At 41.2% G+C, this 23,434-nt stretch overlaps 1 protein-coding gene across 1 annotated transcript in view; it reads right to left on the bottom strand.

The window, feature by feature from the left end:
- tenm1 (teneurin transmembrane protein 1) overlaps positions 1–23,434 on the bottom strand; it is a 244,532-nt gene that overhangs the window by 109,740 nt on the left and 111,358 nt on the right. Inside the window, exons 6-9 of the mRNA XM_036937297.1 lie at positions 14,066–14,215; positions 8,697–8,905; positions 4,898–5,111; positions 4,076–4,177 (exon numbers count right to left, since the gene is read on the bottom strand). Coding sequence (XP_036793192.1) covers positions 4,076–4,177; positions 4,898–5,111; positions 8,697–8,905; positions 14,066–14,215 — 675 coding nt within the window. The remainder of the gene's footprint in view (positions 1–4,075; positions 4,178–4,897; positions 5,112–8,696; positions 8,906–14,065; positions 14,216–23,434) is intronic.

Here is a 23,434-nt window from a genome sequence, read left to right as displayed (position 1 = left end):
CAAGATGTGAAGCTGTTTGTGTCATTCCAGCCCTAGAAGGTACTAGTCAGCTCTCACCCTGAGACCCCAGTGGCGATGAGCCATATACCAGTTTTAACCAGGTTTCACCCATCACCAATATCTCCCTAATAAGCATGCAGCTGAAGTCACCTAATCCTCTCCCCTGATGGTAGTGCTTTAAGTACTCTCCCCTCCGCTGGGCGCAGGCCACGCACCCCTACTCAAACCCTCTTCCTGTGAAATCCACCTAATCTTTCAAGCATTTCAATTTTTCTTAAGTGGCACCTGAGTTAAACTCCAGTAGCTGCGGCATGGCGCTGCAGCATCGGTATCTCCCTCCAACACCCCCCCCCCCCTCTATACACCAACCACATGAAAACATAATACAGTTTACTATAGAATACTACAGTACTTACTATAGAATTCTGTAGTATACTGTATTATTCCGTAGAATACTATACTACACAAGGTAGGAGCCCTCGATCATTTGCAGTACTTACTATACAATGTTGTACAGTATTATACTATAGAATACTATAGTAAATACTACAGTATTATTTGACCAAAAAACACTTCAGTAAACACTACAGTAATGTCCGCAAAAACACCACAGTCCGCAAAAACACTATAGTATATACTACAATATTTCATTTGCATTTACCCTGCTCATTCCCCTCCCCATATCCTAATTTGTGCCACCCATTAGTGAGAAACATACGCGCTAAGTGTAGACCATATATTGTGTTCCCTTCAAGTTATAGAAAAGAGCAGAAGCTCTGAACTATCTGTTCAGAACCCAGTTCTATCTACCTACAGGTTATGGAAAAGAGCAGAAGCTCTGAACTATCTGTTCAGAACCCAGTTCTATCTACCTACAGGTTATGGAAAAGAGCAGAAGCTCTGAACTATCTGTTCAGAACCCAGTTCTATCTACCTACAGGTTATGGAAAATAACTATCTGTTCAGAACCCAGTTCTATCTACCTACAGGTTATGGAAAAGAGCAGAAGCTCTGAACTATCTGTTCAGAACCCAGTTCTATCTACCTACAGGTTATGGAAAAGAGCAGAAGCTCTGAACTATCTGTTCAGAACCCAGTTCTATCTACCTACAGGTTATGGAAAAGAGCAGAAGCTCTGAACTATCTGTTCAGAACCCAGTTCTATCTACCTACAGGTTATAGAAAAGAGCAGAAGCTCTGAACTATCTGTTCAGAACCCAGTTCTATCTACCTACAGGTTATAGAAAAGAGCAGAAGCTCTGAACTATCTGTTCAGAACCCAGTTCTATCTACCTACAGGTTATAGAAAAGAGCAGAAGCTCTGAACTATCTGTTCAGAACCCAGTTCTATCTACCTATAGGTTATAGAAAAGAGCAGAAGCTCTGAACTATCTGTTCAGAACCCAGTTCTATCTACCTACAGGTTATGGAAAAGGTGCTCTTTTATTATTTCTCCAGTAGGTTTCCTCAAGAAGAAAGCCTCCCATGTTAAAGATAATACAACAAAAACACTATAGTAAATACTACAGTAATGCTTGACAAAATACCACAGAATATTACAGTCTGCAAAACCACTACAGTAAAATACTAAAGTATACTACAATTTTTAAAAACACTACATTAATTGCTATAGTATAGATTTGATTTTACTACAGTATTTATACTATCGTTAACTGTAAATACCACAGTATACTACAGTAAATATTCCAGAATTCACTTAAAGTCTGCAAAAACACTACAGTGAATAATATAGTATTTATACCATAGTATACTATAGTATTTTTCCATGTGGGAACTCAACGCCTTACCATGAAAATGGATATTTACAAAATGAGGAAGAACGGAACCTTAGAGTCTCAATGGCTGCAGCATGGAGACTCATGGTAAACATCAGAGCAGAACGTACAGTGCTGTATAGATTCAATAGAGATGTTCACATGGCAAAAGGATCAGCGTTCCGTCAATGGGACAGTTGTAAATCATGCAGTGCATTATATCAAGATCGCAGATTTTAGACTAACAACAAATGTCAGTACATAGAAGTGTCTTATATCGGCTGAAAACTTACATTCTTGTTAATATAACTGCACTGTCCAATTTACAGTAGCTACTACTGCGATAAAATGCCATGCTATTGTTTAATGAGAGCTCCTAACAACAAAACACTATTTCAATGCGATAGGTTTGTAAAATTCACCTCTGAAGGTGAAATGTGTACTTACATTCTGAAATCTTGCTCTGATTTATCATCCAAAGGGTCCCAGAGATAACATGAAGTGTCGTTTGCTTATAAAAATGTCATTTTTCATATCCTAAAAAGGTCCATATAGCACATGCGATCGATTTTGTATTTCCACTGATTTGCAAAGAAAGGAATCTGTGAAAATCTCAACCTAAACGTTGTTTGAATGAGTCAAATCACATTCATATGTATTCCTCAGAGATCCTAGAAGGTAACAAGACTTAACTATTTAATTAGAGGTGTAGTATATCCTATAGGACACCATATTTGGTCAGAGAGCGACACCGATGATGCGGGTGGCCATCAATTGAAGGACTGTATCTTTGTCAAATAAGCACCAATCGGGGTCAAACAAAGCTAGCTAGACAGCCAATGAGCTGGGCTTTACGGGAGTATCCGGAAACCCCGTCTCGGTCGCAAAATGTAGGCGCTAACCTTTTGCGACAGCATGCCTTTTCCTTTTGGACACAATGTATAAGAATATTCAGAATTATGAAGTTATGAAAACTGGTTGTTGAACTTATAATATGGCTACTAATACTTGGAAAGCTAAATCAAAGTCCAAGTATACAGATTTGACGATAGTCTTGCAGAAAAATGGAATATGAATGTGAATGTCTCATTCACGATTTGCCCAAATGTACATGGGTACTTGACACTAAAAGTCCTGTTCTTCACTCATTTTTCAAGTTATCCATCTGAAACTTTGCACATACACTGCTGCCATCTCGTGGACACTATCGGAATTACAACCAGAGTGATGGCTATAACTATGACCTTTCTCGTGCATTTCAAAGATGGTGGTAGAAAACGACTGGTTGTTTATTTCTTTGTATTTTCTTCTACCAGATCTATTGTGTTATATTCTCCTACATTCAATTCACATTTCCACAAACTTCAAAATAAATCCTTTCAAATGGTACCAAGAATATCCATATCCTTGCTTCAGGGCCTGAGCTACAGGCAGTTAGATTTGGGTATGTCATTTAGGTGAAAATTGAAAAAAAGGGTGCTATCCCAAAGAAGTTTTAACCCTTTGGTGTGTAGCCTAAACACTACTCACATCACTAACATGCTGCATTCCTATAATATATTCCTAGTCTACAAGTATAGGCACTCAGTCATAGGGAACAATTTTACAGAATGTCTTTGAAACCTGCAGAGCTACGTGAGAGAACATTGCTCCATTCTCCCATTATCCCCTTCTCTCTTCTGCCAGGATCTCTCATCCCTCCAGTCTGTCAGTCTGTTTATGGACAGTTGCAGTGTGGAAGCTGCCTTTCAGACCCTGGCCTTTCCATTAGTCTCCATAATATGTCCCAGTTCCACACTGGGAACAGTAATAGACACATTATGCTCGCTACAGTGGCTCCCTGACCTCAGATCTAGGCAGAGACAGATTAAGGCATCCGTCCAGAGCGGGTTGGCCTGGGCAGAAAGAGACCTCACTGACCACAAAGTGGATCTGAAAGCCCCACTTCCGCTTGCTATCCTCATTTAATGCAAAGATTGTAAATAATCCTCAAAGACAATCAAAATACTCCCAGTCAGAGTGACTTTTGGCATTGATAATATTGGTAGTATCCACTACGAAGCACCAGGTTTAATACAAAAAGTAGCCATTGTTATTTGACTATTTAGACTTTACTCTGCGGATTAATTTGATACTGGTAGATTTACAAAATAAAAAATATATATGATGGTCTATCTGACCAAAAACTCAATTTCAACCCAATATTATGTGAGCTTTCATTATGCACAAAAATGTACTTTAAATTTGTATGAATTCATTGGAAGATCCCACATATCTCAGAGGTGCTTAACTTAATATACCTTTTGAGCAGTCTGGTCCCAGGAAACCGCTGAAGCAGTGGCAGTGACCTGCTACACATTCCCCGTTCCCCTTACAGTTGGTGGAGCAGCCGTCCATGGTTTCTACAGACAGAGAAAGTGGTAAACAACACAACCGTCCATGGGCTAGACAGAAACACCTAGGAGAAAAATGGTGCCAAACTCAGGGTATAATGAACACTTTTACTTTGTGCATCCATTGAGACACATAATAATCTAACATGTTGCATTGGTTACAATAAGGTAACAGATATATGAGCATGAAGACAAAAGGAAACTGACATGTACAGAACTACCCAGTACCATTTTTGCACTGCCTTTCAGACAACAATTGGTTTTAAAAGACAAAGCAAAAGCATTTCCAGGAGAGGCTGGAAAGAGAGAGCATTAGAAGAAATACACTGGCTCATCTCTCAGCAGAGGCTTACAGATGGGTGACAAAAGGTCAGTCAATTAGGGATGACAGACTTTGCAGCACCTTGCAACGAGCAACAGAACTCAACCGTTTTGATGTTAAAATGGCAGCCTGTTTCACACAATTCTTTTGGTGCAGAGAAAAAACTTAACAAAACATGTTTTTTTTTTGTCTATTTGCAGCTATTGTATGAATGTTACAATTGCTTTGCTTTTTGAGTGCTTTTGTAACCACAGACTACATCCTGGAAATAATGTCACATGTCCTGTATTTTTCTTATAAGACTTCATTACTGCTCACGAATATGATTGTATGGTGCATCAATTTTCATTAGTAACTGACACTGTGGAGCACCTATTCTACTTTTTACACCAATAGGAGCCAATTACCGATGGCAGTGCTGAGAACAAGAACTTGTTCCATTTTCTTTCCATCGTTGTAGAAAGCCAGGTACCAGGTTCCAGCGTCCATGTACTCTATGAAGCCCATCTCCTGGAGGGAGGCCAGGATCAGGTTCCTGGGAGAGGCGTTGGAATCCTCCGCCACCGTCTGAACCTCCTGTCTGATCAGCTGTTTCCCGTCCAGGAGCTTGACAAAGTCAAACTGCAGGAGAAAAAGAAAAAAATCAGATTAAAAATGAGGCAAAGGTTTGGAAGTCAAAAGCTGGGATATCACAAGCTCCTGGTTGGGTGTACTGACATGCCCTTGCTGACAGGGTGTATCAGGGTTCCTCCAACATCACAGCTCGGATATCTATCTCTGGGAACAGGCCAAAACATGAAATCATCATGCGCTGTATCATATCCTGTCATCCATCTTAAAATAACTTGAACTTAACCATATGCAAAGCTCCCGAGCCACCTTTTGACTTTGCCCTTGATGAGCTTAATAAGGAGACAGGCCCCCATGCTGCACTGCTGGATTACCAGATGAGTAGGATATGACAGTAGCCCTGGGCGGGATGCAGTGCCTTAGCTGCACCAGTGTCACTCATGTTTGTGTGTGCTCTTGGAGATAAGCCGAGACCAGGGCTGGTATTACGCTGCTGTCGGCTGTTGACTGCATGCAGCAAAGCCTCTCCGTCTACTGGGCTCAGAGGGACGTCTGTCTTCACCCCTCCACCCGTCCTAAATAATAAACCCAGGGCTGGGTGAGGCCAGGTCCCAAACTCCAATGACATGCCCCCAGGCCTCAGAATCATTCTACGACTCAGGTTCTTCTTATGAGAAACAAATGCTCCCCTACGGAACAACAGCAAAACGATGTTTGTAATTCAGTAGAACCGCTGGGTCACAGTAGCCATCGGGCCCCTGCATTTCAAATCATCAGCGATGCAAAGCAGCAGAGGAGGGATCCCAGCCCCTCCATAATTCACTTTCAGCCGGGGATCAGCACATGATGTCACACTGAAGCGGAAATGGCCACTGTCTTTTCCGTACAATCCCCTCGGCGCCAATAGTGACAAAATCTCATTGGAAGAAAAAAAAAGTCTGAACTGTGCGTGCCGCCCAGGGGACTGACTCAGATTAATGACTAAAACATCCTATTAGGATTCATCATGCAGGAAGCCTGCTGGGTTTACTGGGGCCGGTGAAACAGCTTTGTGACAGATGAGTCACTTGTGTGCAGGTCTCACCGTGACCCTGAGTGCTCAGCCCCGTGACCTGCTGGGTATTCTATCAGCAGATGTAATGAGGGCCGGTCCGGGGGAACATATGCGTGACTGCATGCAGGGGCCAAATACTGAACTGGGATCAACCGAATCAGCTGACCTGGCTGACAGAGACATCTAATGATGGTGCGGGATTCGTCAGCCCCACTCAGACAGGACTTGAATATGGTCCAACATACAGTTAGCTGGCTATATGCCAAGTGTGATTACTATAATGATTATGAGCATCTTTATGGAACAAAAAGGATGTCTATGTTTAAAAGGAACCTTTCAATTAGCATGAATTCATTGTTTGTCTGTATCCATGCACCTACATATGCAAAATAGTATGCAAAATAGACAGAAATAAGGAGGCTTTAATTGAGTTGACAGGTCTTCATTTCTTGAATGATTTGAACTGTTAATCTTAGATCATATCTATGCTAAGAAGCAGTGATTTGGGAGTTCAAGCATTTTACTGACGTTCCCCTAGATATTTCCTTAACTGCATTCATTCCATAACAATAAACTACATACATTGCAACTCATTATGCATTTGACAAAACTACTGGTAAGTAGCCAACAGTAATGTAGCTAATTCACAAATTGGTGAAGTGATCAAACTTAACATAAAGGCACCACACCTGCTTGATCAATTATATTTATTGTGGGTTTCAATATAGGTGAAGAGTGAAACTCAAGGATGAGAGATGGATGAGGAGGAAAGGAAGTGCATACGAGCTGGGGTACACTCATTAGCATGGGGGTAGTGTGGATCTGTGCATGTGTGGATCTGTGCATATACCCAGCTGTGAAGTTTACATACACTTAGGTTGGAATCATTAAAACTCGTTTTTCAACCACTCCACAAATTTCTTGTTAACAAACTATAGTTTTGGCAAGTCCGTTAGGACATCTACTTTGTGCATGACACAAGTAATTTTTCCAACAATTGTTTCCAGACAGATTATTTCACAATTCCAGTGGGTCAAAAGTTGACATACACTAAATGGACTGTGCCTTTAAACAACTTGGAAAATTCCAGAACATTATGTCCTGGCTTTAGAAGCTTCTGACATAATTTGAGTCCATTGGAGGTGTACCTGTGGATGTATTTCAAGGCCTACCTTCAAACTCAGTGCCTCTTTGCTTGACATCATGGGAAAATCAAAAGAAATCCGCCAAGACCTCAGAAAAAAAATTGTAGACCTCCACAAGTCTGGTTCATCCTTGGGAGCAATTTCCAAACGCCTGAAGGTACCACGTTCATCTGTACAAACAATAGTAAGTAAATATAAACACCATGGGACCACGCAGCCGTCACACCGCTTAGGAAGGAGACTCGTTCTGTCTCCTAGAGATGAATGTACTTTGGTGCGAAGAGTGAAAATCAATCCCGGAACAACCGCAAAGGACCTTCTGAAGATGCTGGAGGAAACAGCGACAAAAGTATCTATATCCACAGTAAAACGAATCCTACATCGACATAACCTGAAAGGCCGCTCAGCAAGGAAGAAGCCACTGCTCCAAAACCGCCATAAAAAAGCCAGACTACGGTTTGCAACTGCACATGGGGACAAAGATTGTACTTTTTGGAGAAATGTCCTCTGGTCTGATGAAACAAAAAAAGAACTGTTTGGTCATAATGACCATCGTTATGTTTGGAGGAAAAAGGGGGAGGCTTGCAAGCCGAAGAACACCATCCCAACTGTGAAGCACGGGGGTGGCAGCATTATGTTGTGGGGGTGCTTTGCTGCATGAGGGACTGCAGCAAAGTAGATGGCATCATGAGGCAGGAAAATTATGTGGATATATTGAAGCAACATCTCAAGACATCAGTCAGGAAGTTAAAGCTTGGTCGCAAATGGGTCTTCCAAATGGACAATGACCCCAAGCATACTTCCAAAGTTGTAACAAAATGGCTTAAGGACAACAAAGTCAAGGTATTGGAGTGGCCATCACAAAGCCCTGACCTCAATCCTATAGATCATTTGTAGGCAGAACTGAAAAAGCGTGTGTGAGCCAGGAGGCCTACAAACCTGACTCAGTCACACCAGCTCAGTCAGGAGGAATGGGCCAAACTTCACCCAACTTATTGTGGGAAGCTTGTGGAAGGCTACCCAAAACGTTTAACCCAGGTTAAACAATTTAAAGGCAATGCTACCAAATACTAATTGAGTGTATGTAAACTTCTGACCCACTGGGAATGTGATGAAATAAATAAAAGCTGAAATAAATCATTCTCTCTACTATTATTCTGACATTTCACATTCTTAAAATAAAATGGTGATCCTAACTGACGTAAGACAGGGAATTTTTACTAAGATTAAATGCCAGGAATTGTGAAAAACTGAGTTTAAATGTATTTGGTAAAGGTGTACAGTATGTAAACTTCCGACTTCAACTGTACGTGTGTTGGGGTGTTTCAGTCATTGTATAGGTTGGTGTGGGAATACATAAGAGCCTACATTATGAGCGTTTACATGGGAGTGGATGTTATGCTCTTTTGTGTATGAGGTAGGTAGGGGGTACAGTACCTGTGTGTGTGTAGGTGGGATGTTCCTCCGTCCATAGATCCCCAAGAGGGCGTCCCGTGCCAGGGAGACGTTGAACTTGACATACTTAGGATGGTGGATGGTGATGTGGAAACGCCAGAACAGACCGGGTGGAATGGCCTGGATCACCTCGGTACCAATGTCCACCTCCCCTCGGTCTATCGCTTTCCCCCTGTGGAATAGCTCCTTATCTATATGGTGTATAAAACACACACACACACACACACACACACACACACACACACACACACACACACACACACACACACACACACACAAATGGATATAAACACAAATGAGAACAGCATCTGTTGCTGCATGTAGATATTGGCTATCCCTCTTTACCTCTATCAGATAATGAGAGGAAATACAGGCAGACTTTAATCTGTTTCATTTCATTGCCACAACTAATAAATCCTCCTCTGTCCTTTTAGGAAACATTTTATCCTCATTGTCAGATGAAGCCCTACATCTTCTCAAACTGGAGCTAAAACACTGTGAACAGACACGGAAACGAACCACATCCAATATGGTGTATCCAGGAGAAGACCAGCAAGCTACCGGATGCTTGTACAAACAACTCACACATCCAGGCGTGAACTAATTATTCTGTGCTGATAACCTCTGGTGTGAGCTCTCTGGCAGGTACGCCAACACACCAGGGTGTCACATTATTGATTCCCTCTCTCATGGCAGGTAACATGAGATCAGCTCAGCTCTACTGTACATATTAAGCTATATTCTATCTGTCTTGTGTCTTCTTACCTTCACATGACTTACTCCAGAGAGCTCTGGAAACCACGTTTTTAAATGCGCTTTAATTGTATGTATGGAATATTAAAAAGCATCTAAATGCACATACATGTCTTGAGTCTAGATAGCGACGGACACGGATTGATCACACATTAGCCTCGACAACAACCTTGTGAAAAAGATTGGTTCGGTAATCATAGAAACTGGGCTCCAGAAAACCTGGAGCAGGTGGACACTGTTGCTACTAGAATAGTTTTACTAGCTCAATCACTGTATAGCCGTGTGATGCTGTTTAGGAGAGGTGGTGTTTGGTCTGTGCCACTGCCACCACAGAACATAACACAGGTTAATGAAGGCATATCTAGCTCGTGCTTCTCCTGCAGGCCATCTTACCTGTCACTTACACTGGGTTCAGAGAGAGGGGGGTGGCAGAAAATAAATGTGAAAAGTGCTTCAAAATAGTCTGACATACAAGCAAATTAATTCTCATAGCCTAAGGGCTATCCTGATAAAACAATTATTCCAGTAATCCATTTTCAATGAAACCGTCTTTTCAATTACAGTTTTAATTCCCCCCCCCCCACTTAATGGACATCTGAATAGAACAAGCTTTTAATATGTGGGTCTGTCTGTTGATTGAGACAATGCAAAATAATATGGTTATTCTATTTCCTGTAATCCCTCAGATCTATGCTGAGAATAATCTAATTGCTATTCTAAAGAACATTTGCAAACCAATTACAGGATCAATTATATATAGAGGACTGGGCCAACACAACATGCCCTCTAAAATCCCTTTTGATTCATCTTATTTTAACCAACATTCCATCTCGTTTTAATGCTTCTCATGTTTTTGCTAATGATATAACCCATGGGGAAAAAACGATTAAATCAATGTTGTTTCCACATAATTTCAACAACGAAAAATCTATGTGATGACGTTGGATCAATGTGGAAAACTGATTGGATTTACAAAAACGTCAGGCAATTTTGTATTTTTTTCAACCAATTTTTAACCTGAAAAGGTTGGTAAAATTCCTAAAGAACCTTCATGTATCTGTAAGGTTCTGTATTAATTTTCTTAGTCAACCTTGTGTTCTGTTTCGTTATGTTCTTGAACGTAGCCCTGTCTTTAATTTTTGTTCATTGATTTCACCTGTGTTAGTTACTCACCTGGTCTCTTCAGCCCCTTATTTAGTTCAGTTCATTCTGTTTGTGCCTTTGTGAGGTATTGTTTGTTTTGACTCTACTAATCCTTTTCCTAGCTTGTTTGTGAGAACCAAGGGCAGCAGGTAGCCAAGTGGTTAGAGCGTTGGACTAGTAACTGAAAGGTTGCAAGAAGAAATCCCTGAGCTGACAAGGTTGTTGTCCTGCCCATGAACAAAGCAGTTAACCCACTGTTCCTAGGCTGTCACTGTAAATAAGAATTTGTTCTTAACTGACTCGCCTAGTTAAATAAAGGCAAAAAAACAGGTAAAGCCTTCAGGCCTAGTTTTGATTCACCTGCCTGTTTGCTTACCTGTGTATGACCATTGCCTGCCTGTGACCACAATTCCTGCCCTTTGCGATGGCAAAATAAACACCTGCCGTGCTCTGCGCGTGAATCTACAACTTTTTCTCCCTGATTATTCATTACAGTATCATCATGGAAAGAAACTGGAAGCAGTTTGAGACATGTTTTTTTTTTCATGATGTTTTTAACATTTCCTGGAATTTAGTTGAATTCATCCCTGATGTTGAATTAGCCTTTTCTTACTACTATAAAGCATTCCTGAATGTATACAACAGGCACGCCCCTTTCAAACAATACAGAATTAAGGGAAGAGACAACCCTTGGTTTTCAGACGAACAAGCTGAAATCATAAGGAAATGGAATGCTTCGTGGGTTAAAGCAAAATGGTTCCGAGCACTCCATCTCCAGGTTCTCCTTCTCACCCGTCTCAGGTGTGTAGAGCCCTGAGATCAACTGATGTTAAAAAATAAATATCCCCTGGCCGTGATGATCTAGACCCCCGCCTACTACCAAAAGCCGAAGACAACATTACTCCCCCTTTAACATACATATTTAACTTCACCCTAGAATGTAATAATCTCCAAGTTATGGAAATCAGCATTTATCATACCTCTTTTGAATGAAAGTGATCCCACTACTGAATAACTACTGAATAACTATCTGCCAATATCTAAATAGTCTGTTCTGACAAAGGTGTTGTAGTCCCTAGTCAATAAGCAGCTAAAAGTCCTACCTCCAGGAAAACAATATTTTGCGTGGTATGCACTCAGGTTTCAGGTCTAGCCACAGCACTGTCACAGCAACTTTGAAGGTTTTGAATGATATTCACTCTGCTCTGGATAAGTAGCTGCATTGAGTATCTGTATTCATAGACTTGTCAAAGGCATTTGTGACAGTGGACCACACTGTCTTGGTGCAGAGATTTGAAGTGTATTGGGATTACTGGTCATGCTCTGGAGTGGTTTGTGAACTACATGTCAAATTGAACCCAGTGTGTTAAGGCAGACGGTTGTCAGACACCGTGGAGTTGTGCTCGGATGTGCCTCAAGGATACATTTTAGGTCCCGTTTATTTTCTATATCAACAACATTGGGAGACATATTAAAGACAGCTGATGTACATTTTTATGCAGATTACACTTCTCTATTCAAGTGGCAGCAGTTTGACAGCAGACAGCAGACAGCTTTTAACATCATTCAACAGAATCTGTATAATTTGAAGCTTGTTCTGAATTCCTCTGAAACAAAATGAATGGTATTTTCCAATACTAATCACTCTGAAAACCATGTAATTACTACCTTGGAATGACATTCTACAGAGCAAGTCAAAATGTACAAATATCTGGGAGTTTGGGTAGATGAAAAGTTGAGAACATTGTAGAGAACATTGTCAGGAAACTCGAGCTGCGTATTGGGTTTTATTACCGGCACAAAGCTTGATTTTCTTTTGCTGTCAGAAAATAGTTGATTTGTTGTACTTTTCTCTCTGTGTATACTATTTATGTGCACGCCTCAAGCCCTACACTGAAGGCTCTTGACTCTGTGTTTCATGCAGTCCTTCATTTTGTCACCAATCAGAGATGTCTAACTCACCATTGTGATCTCTACAGTGCTGTCGGGTAGACATCACTAGCAACACGCGGGCTCAAACACGGGTACATTCTTATTTATACTGAATAAAAAATATAAATGCAACATGCTAAATTGTCAATGATTTTACTAAGTTACACTTCATATAAGGAAATCAGTCAATTGAAATGAATTCATTAGGCCCTAATCTATGGATTTCACATGACTGGGAATACAGATATGCATCTGTTGGTCACAGATAACTTAAAAGGTAGTGGCCTGGATCAGAAAACCAGTCAGTATCTGGTGTGACCGCCATTTGCCTCATGCAGCGTGACAAATCTCCATCACAGAGTTAATCAGGCTGTTGATTGTGGCCTGTGGAATGTTGTCCCACTCCTCTTCAATGGTTGTGCGAAGTTGCTTGATATTGGAGGGAACTGGAACACGTTGTCATACACATCGATCCAGAACATCCGAAGCATGCTCAATGGGTGACATGTCTGGTGAGTATGCAGTGTTTGTTTCATAGAACAGGGAGGTTGTGAAGGGGAGCTGGCTGTAGGATCTCTGGTCTGAAAGAGTTAACAATGATGCTGTAGGCTGTAGCCTGCTAGGGGATTAAGCCACGCTCTCTTACTTTAATTAACTGCCCATGAAGCTCCTCCTGATTACTTCATTGTCAATGCATGCTAATGTGACCCGGCATAGCTATGCTACATTGTACCAGCCACAGAGTGCACACAGCCTTGTACATTGTGTCAATCTAGCAGTAGTACCTGCAGTGTTTCCTATTCCTCCCCTGTCAGAGGGCTATGATATGGAAATACTGAAACTCAGACACCAAGCTTTAACTGAGATTCATTATGTGCTTATGCAGGGCAATCCAATATTTTCATAACTGATTTGATTTTAATCTACTCTTCAACATTGTCCTAGTTGCAGAGAACATTTTCTGGTTCACGCACTTATAGAAATGGAATTGAATTATGTGGAATGGAACTGAATTATTTCACTCATTGCCGATATGGAACTGTATGTCTGCGGCGTTTGGGACCCCAGGGTTGGTCTGGTGTTATTGGAATAATTCTATTTCTCTATCTCGATGATTCTATGAGTTTATTTTTCGAAAATGGGACATTTCTATAATCAGATCTTTGTCGTGCTAATGGAGGCAATGCCCTGCGAACATGAGGTGTTTTAACTCGGGGATGACCTGTGCATCACCCGAGCAACCCACCCATCTACAGTACAGTACCGCACTCCTTTATCTGAAATGCAATTCAGCATCAGACAAGAGGAAAATAATTATCCCTGTCGAAACATATTGCATCCAACACGCTGGTTATGAAACAACAGGTTTATCATGTAAACACAGAGGAAGACAAATAGGATGAGAGAGCCCATGGAAAACCTCCTGAGGTAACACTCTTGCTCTAGTTTTTGTTGCGTGGTCTAACAGTGAGAATTAAAACCTAGAGGCTTCATAACATCAATCTTTGCCCACCACCGCTTACCTTTGTTGGTGTTGTTGAGGCCGGGCAGACCGAAGGGAGTAAAGGTTATGTCTATGCTCTCTGAGTCTCTGTTCAGTTTGCTGAGTCCATTCTCATAGAGCTGCCCATCCACTGGCTGCAGGTGCCAGGTCAGCCCAAACAAGTGCACTGCTGTAGGGGAGAGCCATGGTTTAGCATGGGACGGGAGGATTAGTGCTAGAAAAAGAAACTCAGGGCATTAATCATTCAAAACCTAAGAGTAAGACATCTGATTAAACCTGGCTGCAGCAAACACAGTAACTAAATACAGTATGGATGTGCTACAGGTTCCGCCACTTCGGCTGTATATCACAATATTAGTTATTTGACAGAGGACTAGTTATTAGGGCTGGGAGCGAGAAACATTAACATACTGTTTCTAAGACATCCTGCTGCTCCTATGCTTATTACAACACCGTAAAGCAATTGTACATCATTAGTATGCCATTTTTCGCCTTTCATTCATGACAACTTCACTTTCTTTTCAGTTACTACATCGAAATGTGATATAACAAACCAAAATAACCTTGTTTTTTTACTAGATATAAGACTGGTATCTTACAGTATGAGGTTCATGAAATCTATTTAATGGAATATTGATAAGAAAGGGGGGATAAACTATGTGCCTCTCTAAGTAATGGATTGGTCAAAATTAAAAATGAATTTAATGTGCAGCTATGGAATGTAATTAATTGAGAGATTCAAAAATGTAATTCCACAACCACAATGTTTGGCTCATCGTTTACAATATGTCAAAACAGAGATCCCTAATGTAGTTCCATTCCCAGTAATCCAAGGAGCATTTCTAAGACTGGCAGAGCCAGTTCCCCACTTGCAGAGTAAGCGTTCAAATCTATTTGGGTAAAAAAGTTCTGGGATAACTTGGAAGTCATTTAAATTGTTAAGAGTGCCAGAAAATTCAGAAATGGACAAACATCACAACTCTCATGGTTTCCCTACCTACAACATACATATTTTTGCATTGGGATGCACCCCAACACCCTATAATAACGTAGGACTGGTTAAACAAAGGAACAATGTGCCGGACTACAGGAAGACTAGTTGTCTTCATTCTGTCAGCTAATGGGGATCCTAATCAAACCAAACAAAGGCATAACACACACAGAGACATGCACTAACTACAAAGATATCAACAAAGACATACACACAACCTGCAATAATTTCAAAGATTTTACTGAGTTACACTTCATATAAGGAAATAAGTCAATTGAAAACAATTCATTAGGCCCTAATCTATGGATTTCACATGACTGGGAATACAGATATGCATCTGTTGGTCACATATACCTTAAAAAAAAGTAGGGACATGGATCAGAAAACCAGTCAGTATCTGGTGTGACCACAATCTGCCTCATGCAGCACGACACATCTCCTTCGACAGTTGATCAGGTTGTGGATTGTGGACTGTGGACTGTAGAATGTTGTCCCACTCCTCTTCAATGGCTGTGCAAACTTGCTGGATATTGGCGGGAACTGGAACAGGTTGTCGTACACGTCAATCAAAAACATCCCAAACATATTCAATGAGTAACATGTCTGGTGAGTATGCAGTCCATGGACGAACTGGGACATTTTAAGCTTCCAGGAATTGTGTGCACATCCTTGTGACATTGGGCCGTGCATGATCATGCTGAAACGTGAGGTGATGGAGGCGGATGAATGGCACAACAATGGGCCTCAGGATCTCGTCATGGTATCTTTGTGCATTCAAATAGCTTATGCATGCCCATACCATATCCCCACCGCCACCATGGGGCACTCTGTTCACAACGTTGACCTCAGCAAACCACTCGCCCACACAACGCCATACACACACGCTGGCTGCCATCTGCCCGTTACAGTTGAAACCAGGATTCATCTGTGAAGAGCACACTTCTCCAGCATGCCAGTGGCCATTGAAGGTGAGCATTTGCCCACTAAAGTCGGTTATAACGCCAAACTTCAGGAAGGTCAAGACCCTGGTGAGGACGACGAGCACGCAGATTAGCTTCCCTGAGACGTTTTTTTTTGATAGTTTGTGCAGAAATTCTTTGGTTGTGCAAACCCACAGTTACATCAGCTGTCCAGGTGGCTGGTCTCAGATGATCACGCAGGTGAAGAAGCCAAATGTGGAGGTCCTGAGCTGGTGTGGTTACATGTGGTCTTCGGTTGGACGTACGGCCAAATTCTCTACAACGACGTTGTGGCGATATATGGTAGAGAAATGAACATTCAATTATGTGGCAACAGCTCTGGTGGACATTCCTGCCGTCAGCATGCCAATTTCATGAGACATTGGTGGCATTGTGTTGTGTGGCCTTTTATTGTCCCCAGCACAAGGTGCACCTGTGTGATGACCATGCTGTTTAAATCAGCTTCTTGATATGCCACACCTGTCAGGTGGATGAATTACCTTGGCAAACGATAAATGCTAACTAACGGATGTAAATAAATTTGTAAACATACAAAATGTAAATAAACATTTTAGAGAAATACGTTTTTTTTGCATATGGAACATTTCTGGGGTCTTTTACTTCAGCTTATGAAACATGCGACTAACACTTTACATGTTGAGTTTATATTTTGTTCAGTATAATTTCAGAACAAAACAGAAAGACCTAACTACCAAAGGGAGAGCAGGATAATTAGTAGCTAACTACTATACCACCTGATTCATAAGCCTTAACAAACCACTAACCCAGCAGGACTCCTCTGCACTGATTAGCCATGGTGGAGACAGAGTATGTTTCAGAAAGGTGCTGCTCTGTATAACAGCCATTCACTCACTAGTGCAGCATTTAGATACGCAGATCAATGTAATTCACCCCTGACCGCTTCAAAGCCTTTTCCTTTTCATCTATCTTTAAAACGCAGCTAGGCCAGTCATATTGGCGGAAGGTCTTAAAGAATTCCTGTTGAAAAATATAGTTTTTTTTAGCAGCCAGCTGAGTGGGAATGCCTAATTAGAGTGAAAGTAGTTCACACCAATTTGCATCTGTTTTACATATTCAGTGGAAGAATAATTGATAGTACCTGCTTTTAAAATGTATAATGCACATAATGATTATGCAGTTTAGAGGGAAGAATTAGATTAAACTCTTGTCTTCTACTTGGGTAGACCCAGAGAAACAGACAGCTGTATAGTTGTAATGAAATTGAGAGAGAAACATATCGCCACAATAATAGATAAGAGTTTTGTTTGGGGTCTGCCAATAATGAGGCAGAGACAATTTGATTAAATATTCTCTGTAAATAAGAAAGAGAGGGAATGTTTGGCTCAGGAGGCAACTGCAGTGTTCTCCTTATTAAGCTGCTTTGAACTATTGTCTTGTAACTTGTTAATTGATTCAGGCCGAACCATATAATCACATTATGATTCTCTTGTTGCTAATAAACAGACATTTAAAAAACTACAATTATTTTTGCTTTACAGGAAAATAATTGGAAATCTAAAATAAATGATAAATCAACAAAGCAAAGTATTCTCCAATGCACCAACACAACCCAAAACGAATATACTGTTAACAAATGAAGTCTGATGTAAAAGTACAACATGTATATTTTAGAACTATATTGTTTCCCATAAACACATGACAGTAGGAGATGTGACCTTTAAAGGACAATAGACAATAGACTACTATAGCTACTTGCACCTTTCACTGCACATTTATGATGAGTCTTATTCCGATTTAGAGGAATAAAGTAGAGAGAACCCAGAGCTAAATGCCTAAAGCATCACACTGCCCAATTATGTTTTATCAATAGCTGTTCTCCTTTGACAGGCAACACTTTAAACTAGCCAGTGAGTATGCCCAGAAAGAATGAAATCGCAAAACTCATGAGCAGCGTGTTTGGAGGGCAAAATTAGGTTATGTTCAACAGTTGACCTACCACGCTGGGTCCCCATGATGATACCATTGTCTTAAAGTAGCTACAAATCAGGGCTTTATCCATGTGATAGTGAGATTACTGGGGGCATCAGTTTGCATTACTCTGTATTGGTGCCCTGCAGAGATCTGTGGGAAGACTTTGGGGAGGGGTAATGAAAAGCAAGCGCTGGATTGGATTCTCAGCAGGGGGCTGGATGTGCAGGATCCAACACCACTCTTGTTTCAAACAGACCGGGAATCCAATGAGTATTTTCCTAAACGCAGTTCAGCTCATGGACCAAAAGCATCAAATGGAACTGGCTGCCTCCCACACCATTTTAGCTAATGAGTTACTATCAGTAGTACTAAACTCAGCAAAAAAGAAACGTCCCTTTGTCAGGACCCTGTCTTTCAAAGATAATTAAATTCATAAAAATCCAAATAACTTCACAGATCTTCATTGTAAAGGGTTTAAACACTGTTTCCCGTGCTTGTTCAATGAACCATAAACAATTATGAACATGCACCCGTGGAACGGTCGTTAAGACACAAACAGCTTACAGACGGTAGGCAATTAGGGTCACAGTTATGAAAACTTAGGACACTAAAGAGGCCTTTTCTACTGACTCTGAAAAACACCAAAAGAAAGATGTCCAGGGTCCCTGCTCATCTGCGTGAATGTGCCTTAGGCATGCTGCAAGGAGGCATGAGGACTGTAGATGTGGTCAGGGCAATAAATTGCAATGTCCGTACTGTGAGACGCCTAAGACAGCGCTACAGGGAGACAGGATTGACAGCCTCTGTCCTCGCAGTGGCAGACCATGTGTAACAACACCTGCACAGGATCGGTACATCCTAGCATCACACCTGTGGAACAGGTACCGGAATGCACAATCCCTCCATCAGTGCTCAGACTCTCAGCCTATTGAGGACAGAGGCTGGACTAAGCGCTTGTAGGCCTGTTGTAAGGCAGGTCCACACCAGACATCACCGGCAAAAACATTGCCTATGGGCACAAACCCACCGTTGCTGGAGCAAACAGGACTGGCAAAAAGTGCTATTCACTGAAGAAAAAAATGCTCTTCGTGGGTTTGTCTCACCAGGGGTGATGGTCGGATTTGCGTTTATCATCGAAGGGATGAGCGTTACACCGAGGCCTGTACTCTGGTGCGAGATCGATTTGGAGGTGGAGGGTCCATCATGGTCTGGGGCGGTGTGTCACAGCATCATCATACAGAGCTTGTTGTCATTGCAGGCAATTTCAACGCTGTGCGTTACAGGGAAGACATCCTCCTCCCTCATGTGGTACCCTTCCTGCAGACTCATCCTGACATGACCCTCCAGCATGACAATTCCACCAGCTATACTGCTAGTTTTGTGTGATTTCCTGCAAGACAGGAATGTCAGTGTTCTGCCATGGCCAGCGAAGAGCCCGGATCTCAATCCCATTGCGCACGTTTGGAACCTGTTGGAACGGAGGGTGGGGGCTAGGGCCATTCCCCCCAGAAATGTCTGGGAACTTACAGGTGCCTTAATGGAAGAGTGGGGTAACATCTCACAGCAAGAACTGGCAAATCTGGTGCAGTCCATGAGGAGGGGATGCACTGCAGTACTTAATGCAGCTGGTGGCCACACCAGATACTGACCCCACCTTTGTTTAGGGACACATTATTCCATTTCTGTTAGTCACATGTCTGTGGAACTTCTTCAGTTTATGTCTCAGTTGTTGAATCTTATGTTCATACAAATATTTACGCGTTAAGTTTGCCGAAAATAAATGCAGTTGACAGTGAGAGAACGTTTCTTTAGTAGTGGTACAACTGAACAGTTGCAGTAGAAAGAGTTGAAGTGACTTCCACTGACTTACAGTGCATTCGGAAAGTATTCAGACCCCTTGACTTTTCCCCCCCAAAAATGTATGTTACAGCCTTACTATAAAATTGATTGAGTAAAAAAAAAATCATCAATCTACACACAATACCCCATAAACAGATTTTTTGAAATTTTTGCAAATGTATTGAAGATAAAAAAAATATAAATACCTTTTTTAAATAAGTATTCAGACCCTTTGCTATGAGACTCGAAACTGAGCTCAGGTGCATCCTGTTTCCATTGATCATCCTTGAGATTTTTCTACAAGTTGATTGGAGTCCAGTTGTGGTAAATTCATTTGACTGGACATGTTTTGGAAAGGTACACACCTGTCTATATAAGGTCCTACATTTGACAGTGCATGTCAGAGCAAAATCCAAGCTACGAGGTCAAAGGAATTGTCCGTATTGTCCGATCTGGGGAAGGGTACCAAAACATTTCTCCAGCATTGAAGGTCCCCAAGAACACAGGGGCCTCCATCATTCTTAAATGGAAGAAGTTTGGAACCACCAAGACTCTTCCTAGAGGTGGCCGCCTGGCCAAACTGAGCAATCGGGGGAGAAGGGCCTTGGTCAGAGAGGTGTTCACTCTGACAGAGCAATAGTGGAGATGGGAGAACTTTCCAAAAGGATAACTATCTCTGCAGCATTCCACCAATTAGGCCCTTATGGTAGAGTGGCCTGACGGAAGCCACTCTTCAGTAAAAGGCACCTGCCAGCCCACTTGGAGTTTGCCAAAAGGCACCTAAAGGACTCTCAGACCATGAGAAACAAGATTATTTGGTCTGATAAAACCAAGATTGAACTCTTTGGCCTGAATGCCAAGCGTCACGTCTGGAGGAAAATAGGCACCATCCCTAAGGTGAAGCATGGTGAGGGCAGCATCATGCTGTGGGGATGTTTTTCTGCAGTGACTGGTAGACCAGTCAGGATTGAGGGAAAGATGAACAGAGCACAGTACAGAGAGATCCTTGATGAAAACCTGCTCCAGAGCACTCAGGACCTCAGACTGGGTTGAAGGTTCACCTTCCAACAGGACAATGACTCTAAGCAAACAGCCAAGACAACGCAGGAGTGGCTTCGGGACAAGTTTCTGAATGTCCTTGAGTGGCCCAACCAGAGCCCGGACTTGAACCCGATCGAACATCTCTGGAGAGACCTGAAAATAGCTGTGCAGCGACGCTCCCCATTCAACCTGACAGAGCTTGAGAGGATCTGCAGAGATGAATGGGAGAAACTCCCCAAATACAGGTGTGCCAAGCTTGTAGCGTCATATCCATGAAGACTCAAGGCTGTAATCGCTGCCAAAGGTGCTTCAACAAAGTACTGAGTAAAGGATCAGAATACTTATGTAAATGTGATATTTGTAAAGAATTAAATAATTATACATTTGCAAAAATGTCTTACAACCTATTTTTACTTTGTCATTATGGGGTATTGTGTGTAGATTGTTGAGGGGAAAAACAACTATTTAATCCAGTTTAGAATAAGGCTGTAATGTAACAAAATGTGGAAAAAGTCAACGGGTCTGAATACTTTCCGAATGCACTGTATACTGTATTTAGTACTGCACTGAAAGGGTTCTACATGGAACCCAAAATAATTATACCTGGAACCAAAAAGTGTTCTTAAAAGGGGTTTTCTATGTGGACAGCCGAATAACCCTTTTTGGTTCTAGATGGCACCTTTTTTTCTAAGAGTGTATCACTTTGCAAATGAATAGATTAATATTCATGATACAGCAATACTGTTGTGATGGCACTTACAGTGCCTTCAGAAAGTATTTATTCCCCTTGACTTATTCCACATTTTGTTGTGTTACAGCCTGAATTCAACATGTTTTTAAAAAAAAATCTCACCCATCTACACATAATACCCCATAAAAGTGAAAACATGTTTTTAGACATTTTTGCAAATGTATCAAATGAAATACAGAAATATCTCATTTACGTAAGTATTCACACCACTGAATCAATACATGCTAGAATCACCTTTGGCAGTGATTACAGCTGTGAGTCTTTCTGGGTATGTCTCTAAGAGCTTTGTACACCTGGACTGTAAAATATTTGCCCTTTTTTCTTTCTTCAAGCTCTGTCAAGTTGGTTGTTGATCATTGTTAGACAGCCATTTTCAAATCTTGCTATTCATTTTCAAGTCAATATAAGTCAAAACTGTAACAAGGCCACTCAGGAACATTCAATGTTGTCTTGGTAAGCAAATCCAGTGTATATTTTGCCTTGTTTTAGGTTATTGTTCTGCTGAAAGGTGAATTCATCTCCCAGTGTCTGGTAGAATGCAGAGTGAACCAGGTTTTCCTCTAGGATGTTGCTCCATTCCATTTCTACTTACCCTGAAAAACTCTGCAGTCCGATTTACAAGCATACCCATAACATGATGCAGCCACCACTAGACATGAACATATGGAGAGTGGTATTCAGTCATGTGTTGTATTGGATTTACCCTGAACATAACACTTTGTATTCAGGACAAAACGTTAATTGCTTTGCCACATTATTCTTGTCGTATTACTTTAGTGCCTTGTTGCAAACAGGATGCATGTTTTTGGAATATTTTTTATTCTGTACAGGCTTCCTTCTTTTCACTCTGTCAATTAGGTTAGTGTTGTGGAGTAACTACAGTGTTGTTGATCCACCCTCAGTTTTCTCCTATCACAGCCATTAAACTATGTACAGTAACTGTTTTAATGTCACCATGGTCCTCATGGAGAAATCCTTGATTGTTTTCCTTCGTCTCGGGTAACTGAGTTAGGAAGGACGCCTGTACCTTTGTAGTAACTGGGTGTATTGATATACTATCCAAAGTGTAATTAATAACTTCACCATGCTCAAAGGGATATTCAATGTCTGCTTTTTTATTTTTACACATCTACTAATAGGTGACCTTCTTAGCGAGGCATTGGAAAACCTACCCGGTCTTTGTGGTTTAATCTGTTTGAAACTGGCTGCTCGACTGACAGACCTTACAAATAATTTTATGTGTGGGGTACAGATGAGCTAGTCATTAAAAAATAATGTTAAATACTTTTATTGCACACAGAGTGAGTCCATGAAACGTATTATGTGACTTGTTAAGCAAACTTTTACTCCTGAACTTATTTAGGCTTGCCATAACAAAGGCATTGAGTACTTATTGACTCAAGACATTTCAGCTTTTCATGTTGTATTAATTTGTACAATTCTGGAGTATTGAGTGTAAGCCAGTAACACAAAATCTCAATTTAATCCCTTTTAACACAACAAAATATGGAAAAAGTCAAGGGGTGTGAATACTTTCTAAAGGCACTGTATACTATAGGGCCAGTAGCAAAAATAATTCTGCCACTATAATTTAAAAAAGAGGATGGAATTGGATTGTGTTGCATTAAAGCTATGGGTGACAGTCACCTACTGTAACACTAGCAGCAAGTCATCTGAAAGTAAAGACCTGCTTAATCAGGTGAGACCCCACATTGGCACGGTGACACCAGAGGACAAAACATGAAAGGTAAGACATACTTGGCTCTTTTTGTCAATATGGCTGCCAGTATGCAGACGTTTGACACTTTGTACTGTTAAAAAGGTGTTCTCTAAGGAACTGAACCAGAGACATTC

The sequence above is a fragment of the Oncorhynchus mykiss genome, chromosome 12, assembly GCF_013265735.2.
Source record: "Oncorhynchus mykiss isolate Arlee chromosome 12, USDA_OmykA_1.1, whole genome shotgun sequence".
NCBI classification, from domain to species: Eukaryota; Metazoa; Chordata; class Actinopteri; order Salmoniformes; family Salmonidae; genus Oncorhynchus; species Oncorhynchus mykiss.
The sequence above is the reverse complement of the archived record's forward strand: the minus strand, read 5'-3'. Positions and strand labels throughout refer to the sequence as shown.